The 11,135-nt window shown below is 30.3% G+C and overlaps 1 protein-coding gene across 1 annotated transcript; it reads left to right on the top strand.

The window, feature by feature from the left end:
• Positions 1-1,282: 1,282 nt before the first annotated feature.
• LOC130947615 (uncharacterized) lies at positions 1,283-4,096 on the top strand. Its single transcript, XM_057876324.1, has 4 exons — positions 1,283-1,874; positions 2,098-2,162; positions 2,682-2,752; positions 3,130-4,096. The coding sequence occupies exons 1-4, from the start codon at positions 1,602-1,604 to the stop codon at positions 3,930-3,932; spliced, it is 1,212 nt and encodes a 403-aa protein (XP_057732307.1). The 5' UTR covers positions 1,283-1,601; the 3' UTR covers positions 3,933-4,096.
• The last annotated feature ends 7,039 nt before the right edge of the window (positions 4,097-11,135 follow it).

The raw sequence follows: 11,135 nt of genomic DNA, 5'->3' as shown, positions 1-11,135 counted from the left end.
TGTTTTGAAATAGCACAATTATTTTATTTTGTTTATAAATATTAAGATAATTAATTAAGTAGTGGCAAAGCAAATCAAAATAGATATAAAAAAAATAGTCACAAAAAAAAGATATAAAAAAAAACATCTAGGGTAGTTTAATTTTTGAACGAATTTCAGAACAAATATTTTACTTTTCAATAAATTTTTATAATTCTAAAAATATTTAGAATTTATTGGTATCAGACAAATAAATCATTCTATCGTTTCTACTAAAATTTTTAACATGTAAATTAAATAAATAATTTTTTTAATAAATTAGTATAAGATAAGTAAATCTTAAAAATATTATTATAAAATAAATTATATTTTTCATAAAAGGAGAAATTTAAAAACTTTTAGAATAATAAAAACATATGGAGAATCAAAATATCTAATAAATTTTTTTATACTAATTTGAGTATTTTTCTCGAATATTGATTAGAATCAGAAGTCATAAGGGAGAGCATCTGGGTCCTTGTTAAGTGAGGTCACTGCTGCAGACCCCACCTTTTCCTCTTTAAAGTATAAACAAGAGAGCCACCCACTCCTACTCTAATCAAATTTCTTTCCTTTTCTCATTTTACTTTTTAATTTCAATATTTCTTTTTACTTTCCATTCCAAACCCATTTAATAAAAATTAGTTTTATACATATTATTTGTCATATAATATATTAAATATAAATACTACACATTTCTTTTCAAAATAGTTATCCAATAAATAAAAAACATATATTTCAAAGACATAGTTATCAATTTATAAATTTTTACTTTAAGTTATTCTCATACATCCTAGACTTAATTTTAAAAAATAAAAGAGAATTAATTTTTACATGTGTTTATTTATTTAAAAATAATTTTATATATTTAGGTATTACAAGATTCTTTTATTTTTTTCTCAATTTTTATATTTTTCTTTCGGATAGTTATTTTAAAATAAAAAGAATGAGATTACCTTTACAACGTTTATATTTATTAAAAAGATTTAACACAACATCATAAACACACAATCAGACTTTTCTTTTTCTGTTCTTTTTAATGTTTTTCTCTTTCCCTAATTGCCAATTTCATCTGTGACACCCTGGCATCCTCGTCCGTACTATGTCTCCCTTTCTCTCTCCCACTTGCACCGGCTACCGGACCACCCAGTCACCTCTCCCACACGTGCCATCTGCGGCAAACCCTCTCACACGTGCGACCCTCACCCATACAGCATCCTCCTTTCTGTGGTGCAACAAATAAAAAGCTAAGATACAAAGAAGACCAAAATAAAGAGATAGAGAGCGTGTGTCTCTGCTACAAACATGAGAGACTTTGATACAGAAAAAGCCGTAGATTTCAGATTTTTCCCTTCTTATGTCTTCTTCTTACCATGAGCTAGATTGATGTATCTTTACTGTTTTACCCTTTTGTTTCTCTCTCTAAGCATACTCGCACCTTGTTTTTCCATCATTATTTTTCCCCATATCTCTCTAGAACCGAAAGATCGCTTCTGGTGTGAAAGTTCTGAAGGCTTAAACCGAATCTCTTGAGCTAGATAGGGAATTTAGTTCATCCATTTCATTCCAATAATCTTGCACCTATGAGGATCCGGAAGAGACAAGTGCCTTTTCCTCTCTCTCAGGTGTCTCCAGATCCCAACCGGATCAGCCGGTCACCGGTCATGGTGCAACTCAACCAAGCTGCCCCTGCCGACGTAGCCACGTCCTCGAAACGTTCTTGCACTGACGTTTCGGCTGCTGCGCCGGCACACAGCTTGGATCCATCTCAGCCGTCTGATCAGACGCTACACCCACCGATCGGTGAGGATGGAGAGCTTGCGAGGCTGCAGCGGAAGAAGAAGGAGGAATATCTGGTTAGTAGCGAAATTATTTTACATGAATCATCTTCAATTTTTGGTCTTCTTAGCTTATTTTCTTTTTGCGGTTGAGTTTGTAAAATTAGTGCACTTTTGTCCGATATTATCGCAAGTGTAATAGATTAAAATTGTTGTTAATATTTTTAATTTTTATTTGCCGTTCACAGAGGGATGTGTTATTAGTGGGTCCTATTTATGTTGGTATGGTTGATTTTTGCAGGTAGAAGATGAAGATGGGAAGACACAAGAGGAGGGAGAAGGGGGACAAAAGGGTAATGATACCAGGTAAGAATAATGAAAGACACCAGTACACATGAAATAATATAAAATGATTAGTAAAATAAAATTAAGTAATATAATCTTCTTATAATGTTATTTCATCTCCGTTAATGTCTCGTGAAATCTCTTAGTGAAAACATGGAGACCCATGACTACTTCATTTTATTAGCTTTTAATTTGTAGAATAGTGTTAGTGGAATGAAATACTATTGAAGTGTTTTAATTAAGGACATGTTTGGTTAGCAAAACTAGCAACTATACCCCCCTATCTAAACCGATCGTTCTTTTTTTCAAAATTGGCTAACTACCATTTGCCCTTGAGGTGCACAATTAAGAAGCACCAAATGCTGGTCCCCAGCTACACATCACATCTATCCTTCATCTACATACACAAAATATTGCACATTCGATTCTATATATACTACTTTTCTTTTACTCCCTTTTTAATCTGGCCTTAAATTTTATGTGAATAATGTATATATTATATGTAGTTGTGGGCCATTCTCGGTCTTCTTTTGTTCGTAGGAAAGCATGCAATATGGGTTCCGAAACACCACCTGATGCCCTCTCACCCTCAAGCACCACTTGTAAACAAGGTAATAATAATAATAATAATCTTTTTTCATCAAAGTAACTTTTGAATGCATGAAATTTGTGGTCACTAGCGCTGAACACTTCATCTATGTATATATGTTCATTTGTTTTAAAAATTACTGCAGTACACAACTGGAGTAATATTATTGTTGCAATGCATGCTGAATTTGCATTATTGCAGCATAGTAATTATCTTTTCTTTCTTTTTTTTCTTTTAATTTATCTAGATCTTGTAGAATTCCAACGAAAAAAAAGTGAGGTAGATTGGTGTAGTTTATATTAGAGATATAACTATTCATGTAATTCTTTTAAGAGTTTAATATTTTGTTATTTCAAATTAAATCATGAAGCATAATCACGCACTGTATGTCTATATTAGATTTGAGGTGGCGCGAGGTAGAGAAGGCAATTCCGCTAAAGAAAAGAAGAGGAGAGTTTGATAATAACATGGAAGAAAATATTAGCGACAGCAACAGAAGGAAGACGAACAAAATCCAGAGTCGTAGCAGCAGAACGAAGATGAACATGGCGTGGGAGCAAGATGATGACGAAATTATCAAAGAGGAAGAAAAAGAAGCCGAGGAAGAAATAGTAGCAGTAGATGAAGAAGAAGAAGAAGAAGAAGAAGAAAAAGTAAGAGAAAGAATCCAAACGAAAAAGGTTAGTAAGAAGAAGAGGGTAAGGGGTGGTGCACTGATGGAAGGTTCTAGATGCAGCCGCGTTAATGGGAGAGGATGGAGGTGTTGTCAGCCAACATTAGTTGGTTACTCACTTTGCGAGCATCATTTAGGGAAAGGAAGGTTGAGAAGCATGACAAGTGTTAGAAGCCGCTCTATTGCTACTCCAACCACTGCTGGTGCACCCAAGAAGCTTCACCGCCAGTTAGTTCCACCATCTGATAATGAAGCTGCTAATTCGTCTTCTTCGTATTCGAACAACAATGCAAAAGAAACCAATTGTGTCGTCGCTTGCCATGATGATGACGGTTATGCTAACCACCACGCTGGAGGCGGTGGTGAAGACGACCATGACGATGAGAAGAAGCCGGTGACGGTTACCACCAAGAAGAGGGTGAAGCTTGGAACGGTTAAGGCAAGATCGATAAGCAGCTTGCTGGGACAAACAAACAACGAAATTACTATGCCTGACAACAACAACAACAAAAATAATAATGTGAATTGAGTACTTACTCTTAAGCGCAGAAAACTGTTATCATTTTATATGTAGTTTAATTTGGTTTGGAAGATAATTTTGATACTGGAACTTTTGTTACATACGATTTTATTTGGAGTGTGGTGCAAGTGTGCAACTTCTTCATATTCAATTCTAGCTTACGTTCTTTATTTCTATGTCATAGTTTTCATATTCATGTTTTGATAAGCCTTATTATTGGTGTAGTTTGCACTCTCTTCTTTGCTCTCGTGTGCTGAGAATATTATTGAATTATATATATAAAGAGTTAGTATTAATTTAAATATAGGATAAATATAAAAAAATATATATTAATAATCTAACATTTTATATATATAACAGTGTAAAATGAGAAATGATATTTAATTATTTATATTATATTGCTTTTTAAAAATATTATGTATAAAAAAAATTAGTTATCATTAAATTAATTATCATATATTTATATATAAATATATGAGTTGCTTAATTTATTTTAATGGTATATTTTATATTTTAACATATATTTTATATTAATAATAAATTTAAAAAAATGATTTTTAGTATACATATAATATGTGTTATTTTTTAGTATATTATTTTAATTGTGTAATTTTTTACTTGATATTAAATGATACTTTTTTTATTTTTTCTTTCTAAAATTTCACTTTACTTATTAAAAGAATAATACTTAAAAATAGTATACATTATCATTTTTTTATAATTTTGTAGTATCAAATATTAAGAGTTAAATGTTTATGAACCATTGGTATAAGATTTCTGTAGTAAAGATATTCAGTTGGGTAAATAAAAGTAAGAGAAGTAAGGATAGTTAATGGAATATTTGTACAATGTGTATAATAGAGGTTTAGAGATTATTAGAGATATAATTATTAGTATTATCTTTTTTCATCAGTGTAAGTTTTTGGGATGAGTAGTATTATAATATAGTATCAGAGCTCTAGATCGAAAAGATCAAGAATTCGATTTTTGGTGAACTCCAAAATCAATTTTGATTTTATGACATGAGATGTTTATTATTTCTAATAGTCAGATGGTTATTATTCTGAATATTATGGGTGATATTCATTTTATAACTTATATAGTCTATTATAAATATTATACAAATAAACCATTAGTTCTTAGGACTCAGTAAAGAATTAATATTCGTATTTACTAACTAAAATAAATAACTTTGATTTATGTGACAGCATCTTATATTTGTTCTATATAATGCTAATAGCTTTTTATCAACTTAGATATATATTCACTTCACATCTGATCTGTGTCTCCTCTGACCAAGGAAACAGCTTGAACTCTATCACGTGATGAAATGTCACGTATAACTGCATATAGAAGGAAAGTCAAATAACTGAACATATACAATTTGGTGTAACATATGTTCTTAGTAAACCATACGGCATGGTCTCAACTCTCAACAATTCCGTTGATTTTTCATTTATTAAACATATAGGTCACATAAAGGCTACGGCTGCTACCGATGATAACTAAATACTAAAAATTAAGAGTAAAACTCCAATCAAGTCTAATTAATTCACAAATTTTTATTTTATTCTTCATCGATTAAAAAATAATATTATAATCTCTAATGATTAATTTTATCAATTTTTTTACTCTTTCTGTTAAAGTATTCGTATTTTATCTATGTATAATATTAATCCATTATGTATCAAGTAACTATTGAAAGGAATAAAATGTCTCTGTCCATTCAGTACAGTACACTGTTATCGTTTTGGAGAATTCGAAAACGCTTTATTTTTCTTCTTTGTTTTTCATATATTTAAAATCTTAAATAGAAAGATGAACTACACTGAGCAATTTTCAGTTTCTCACTATTCATGAAAGACTATCGAGAGATTGATGAGATGTTATCAAGATAAGATTGAGAATAACAAAACAGGGAAGCAAAAAAATTTGAACATTCAAGTTTCAATTGCAGACGTTATGCAATTCTATTCGAATTTAGAATAAAAATGAACCCTAAAAGATTATTCTTTGGTTGCTGTTACTTTAAGATATGTTACCTTTCATGTTATCATAATTGTGTTAGTTATTTCGTGCTTGAAGAGTAATTGTCGTTGTGAATTATAGACTCCACAGCAATATTGTAAGTACTTTCAAGTAGCTTGATAAGAGGATTGGATAAAGTGTTCATTCCAAATTGAAGGATGTTGATATGAGAGGAAAAAACCTGAGGTGAAAGGCAAATTGTAAGAATTGGAAGAGAAAGTGAAGAATCTAGAGATGTTGCGACATAATGAATTGCACAACAGGACAAGATTTGGATTGTTAGAATTTGGTGTATGTTCGAATTTATAATTACATTTGCTGGTACTTTGTTATTTGTGTTGTGTTAGTGATATAATCTATTTGAAACTATTTCTATAAATAGCCTTTTCCTGTTAATGTTTACGGCTTAACTTAAGTTTTTGTTGTTTTGATAATGATACGCTTAAGTTCAAGAAATAATGTTATATAATTTTAATTGAGTTATGTAATAATTTAGGTGATTGTGTCATTAAATTATGCATATGCAATAGACTAAAGTTCTAAACTACCAAACAAAATAGATTCTAACAAAGTGCAAAAGCACAATTCTTCATAAACGATTATTTATACTGTAATTAGTATTTGTATTCGTAATAACATTACGGAAATATAAATTTTTTAAAATTATGGTCCATTTTGTTTTGATAGTATAGATTATGCATGATGACACAAAAGATTTATAAAATCAAATAACTTTTACAAAAAAAAAAATTTGTAAGTTGACAAAAGTTTCTGACTAAGAAAACTAAGATCTCTGTAGATAAAAGATCAAATAACAAAATTTTTAGTTATTATTTTTATATGAAAAAGTATAATTTTTTATTTGAATTATATTATTTTATTAATTTTATTTTTTGTAGAACAAAAAGGTAGAAAAATAGAAAATAAAAGAAAAGAGAGAGAAAGATAAAGATAAAAAATGAGAGTGAGAGTGAGAGTTTGTTAATTTTGGAAAAAAATATTTTAATTGTAATAAAAAAATATCGGATGACATATTTTGATTTGTTAAATTACTAATATAAAATATAAATTATATATAGAGTGAAAATGGTAGAGAGAAATAGAAAAATAGAGAGAGGCAGATAAGAGAATTTAGAAAGTGAGTTTATTAATTTTGGAGAAAAATATTTTCTCTCAATTTTAATTTTAATATTTCAATTTTAATTTTAATGCAATTAAAGAATGTCATGTTACATATTTTGATTGTCAAATTAGTAATTAGTCATTGATATTGATAATGATATATATAGATAGAGTGGTTGAAGGAATGAGAGAGATAAAGAAAGAAAGAGTAGGGAAGAACTCTTTAATTTTGGAGGGAAAGATTTGATTTCAATTGCAATGAGAGTGACTTGTGGCATATTTTGGTTATAAAATTAGTATGGAGGAGGGAATAATTCTTCTTAATTTTGAAGGGAAAGATTTAATTTCAATTACAATGAGTGAGTAACATATGACACATTTTAGTTGTAAAATTAGTAAGGAGTATAGGAGAATTCCTTAATTTTGGAAGGAAAGATTTGATTCTAATTGCAATGAGAAAGTGACATGTGGCATATTTTGGTTGTAAAATTAAAAATATATAATAGATACAATTAAAGAATGTCATGTTGCACATTTTGATTGTCAAATTAGTAATTAGTCATTGATATTGATAATGATATATAAAATAGATAGAGTGGTTGAAGGAATGAGAGAGATAAAAAAAGAAGGAGGAGGGAATAACTCTGTAATTTTGGAGGGAAAGATTTGATTTCAATTGTAATGAGAGAGTGACATGTGGAATATTTTGGTTGTAAAATTAGTATGGAGGAGGGAAGAATTCTCCTTAATTTTGAAGAGAAAGATTTAATTTCAATTACAACAAGAGAGTGACATGTGACACATTTTGGTTGTAAAATTAGTAAGGAGTAGAGGAGAATTCCTTAATTTTGGAGGAAAATATTGATTCCAATTACAATAAGAAAGTGATATATGACATATTTTGATTGTAAAATTAGAAATATATAATAGATATCACAAAACATTAGCGGACCAAAATAACCACTACAACAAAAGTGAAGGATAGTGGCCGAAAAATGCCGACCGTTAATCCAACCGCCGCAGCTAACGGAAATACCAACCATTGTTACTCTGCCACTGCAACTTGTGCTTGAATAGCGGCCACTGCATGAAGAACCATCGGTAATCAAGATCTTTATCCTAATTAACTCAGTTATTCAATCTTATTTTATTTAATAACCAACAATTTTCCCCACAGCTGCAGCTCTAGAAACTCGCAAAAACAGATTGGAAGCATCCGAAACCCTGAAGTCGTTGCTCCAAGATACGCAACTGCTGCCCATCTATCATCCTCTCTCCGGCCTTGACCTTTTGTGCCTCCTCTACAGTGTGTAAAACCCCTAAAATCTGCTCTATCTTTTGCGTCTGTGTGGTTGTGGAGTAGCGCGCCTGCCATCCGTCCTTATCTCCCCGGTATTGACCTTTCACCTCTCCTCCACAGTCCGTGAAACCCCTGCTTCTTCCTCCATGGTGCGTAAAATTCCCAATCTCTTCTCCACTTACTTTTATCACATTCTTTGATGAACAGGTACCATGTTGTGGAACCCATATATTTGAAATTTTTTCAATTATTACTTGTGAACACAGTAAACATTGCTGATAATAAAACTAATTGAAATCTGTAGTTAGCAGTATATTACAAGTGGCATTCTATTCTGTTCCTATAATGCATTTTAATTTAAAGGTTTAACCTCTCTTTGATCCTCTATCTCTGACCTTTCTACTTTCTTCCTAAACCTTTAGTTCGTTCTTCCTCATTACTCTTTCTTTCTTGTTTTCACTCTTGATCACTTACGAAATTTGAATCCTATTTTTCTTAAAATTTGGCTATATCTTCGTGGTTCAGATTATGATTTCAGATTATTTTGATTCAGTTTTTGTCTATAGCTTTTATTAGTTGGGTTAATTATGGCTTTTTAGATGTATGAATTTGAATGTACATTTACTTGGATTTATTATGTGCTTTGTAATTTTTTTTTGTCTCTCATATTCTCATGAATGGATTGCTAAAGTAAAGATCTGTCTTCAAATCGATACTACACTTGTAATTTAAATATTATGTATGCTTTTGGTTTGTGAGTAATTTTATATAATTTTAATGATCACTTTACACTAGATTCCTAACCTTCTGCTAGTGTTTGTCTTTATTTATTGTTGGTAATTCCTACACTATGGCTTAGTGACCTAGGTGTCAAGTAGGCAAAAGTGAAACTGTGTCCTTTTTTTCTTGTTAACTTGATATTCAATTTTTACATTTTGATTTTGAATCTTAAATATGTTGATTGCTTCTTTATAACTTATTTTAGATACTGTGAGTTTTTCTTAATTAAGTTGTTCTTGATCTTCTCAATCTGCTGAACTGATTAAATTTGAAAGCAAATAAAGAATAAAGATACCTAAGAAGCATTTGGGCAATAAAAGTCCCAAGATATAACTTCTGGCACTTTTTGTTAGTATTTCTCTTCTATAGAACTTGTGATATCCGTTTACTCCACCTTTAAGGCTATTGAGAGTAAAGAAGAAAATGACCCGCACAAGTGGTTATTGTATTAGGCAGGTTTCTAATTTTCCTTCCTTCTCAATGAATACGAAATTGTTTACATTGATCCCTGTCATATACTTGTCCTGAAATCTTGTAATTATTAGTACTTATAAGTTATAATAATTAGTTGTGTTTGTATCATTCAGATTTGATTGACGATGTTGAAAGAATTCCCAACTTAGTGGAAATAACTTTTGATAATCATATGTGCAAGTTTAAGTTTTTAGTCCTTTTGTGTTGCCTAGTTGAATTTGCTATTCTGCACATTTTATTTTTTATTTATATTTTTTGTAAGAGTTCATTGAGTTGATGGTTTTATCTGTAAAATGGATATGTGTATTAACACTGATCTCTCTTATGGTTTTTCAGCTTATGGATCTTTTAGTGTAGCAGAAATGTTTGCAAAAAAGTTACTTTTCTGGTACGGTCGAGTCATCAATATCTCCACATACTTATTTCATTTGTCTATGTTAACTGTATTAGTTCATCTTTTTTCCCTTCTTGAAAAACTTGCCTATGTATTTATTTCAGATCTTCATAGTTAAAGTAGCTACTTCTATGTTTTCTTTTTATTTGCTTTCAATGTTTTCTTCTTGTGATCTTCCACAATTAACGCTCTCCTGATTCCTCAAACCATTTACATTGAGAATTTCTATCTTGCTTTGATTTTTTCTTTTATATTTTAATATTTTACTTGGATATTCTAGGATCTAAGTGTTTGCTTATCATATTTAATCAGGTTTCCACTTTATTACCACATGAAGTTTGCATTTCTTGTTTGCTTACAGCTTCCTACTATTAATGTAAGCTTAATCAAACGTCTGTACATTACTGCTTTCCTTGCCGTGTTTTTAGAGAATTTGCTTCGTTAGTTAGTTAGTTAATTAGTTAGTTAATACTATCTTTTTTAGCTCTTGAGCAGGATATATTGTATTATGCTATTTTACTTCTCTTTTAGTTGTCGTTGTCTACGGGATAATATTTCCAGTATATTGGGTAGTAGTAAATTAACAAAACCACATGTGCTTGTTGAACAGGGTGCAAAGCAACTCTATACTGATCATTTTGCATCCACTCCTGTTGAGGCACTTGATCAAGTTGTCGACGTTGTGTATGGTGAAATGGCAAAAATCTATTTGTTAATTTTGGTATTATTTGAATTTGGAAATGCGTTATTTTTTATGTTCTTTTGAAAACAAAAATATGTTTTCCCCTTCCTTTCCACAAAGTAAATTTGTCATTGCACACCAAGTGGAATTCCAACTTACAAGATCTCTACTGATGAACATTTAGTGACAGGTATGCATGTCAACTTTGTAGTTCTATTTACACCATTTAATCTCCTATTTCAATGCAATATAGCCAATTTGTTTTTTCGAAAGGAACAAAATGGTGAAATGAAAGTTAGCATATAAGAGCTATTTTAATTGATTTAATTTTTCTATTTGTTGTTCTCTGTTTATTTAAATTCAGTAGATTTATTATGAACTTGTGATTGGAATATGAAAGTGTAGATTTAAGCACATAGTTTAACTAGGAGT

Source organism: Arachis stenosperma, chromosome 9 (genome assembly GCF_014773155.1).
Source record: "Arachis stenosperma cultivar V10309 chromosome 9, arast.V10309.gnm1.PFL2, whole genome shotgun sequence".
In the NCBI taxonomy this organism is placed as follows: Eukaryota; Viridiplantae; Streptophyta; class Magnoliopsida; order Fabales; family Fabaceae; genus Arachis; species Arachis stenosperma.
This window is presented reverse-complemented; position numbering and strand designations above follow the sequence as displayed.

Coding starts and splice junctions, on each gene's coding strand:
- LOC130947615 (XM_057876324.1), top strand. CDS start 1,602: ATGAGGATCCGGAAGAGACAAGTGCCTTTTCCTCTCTCTCAGGTGTCT. Junction 1,875..2,097: donor AGAAGAAGGAGGAATATCTG/GTTAGTAGCGAA, acceptor TGATTTTTGCAG/GTAGAAGATGAAGATGGGAA. Junction 2,163..2,681: donor CAAAAGGGTAATGATACCAG/GTAAGAATAATG, acceptor TTTTGTTCGTAG/GAAAGCATGCAATATGGGTT.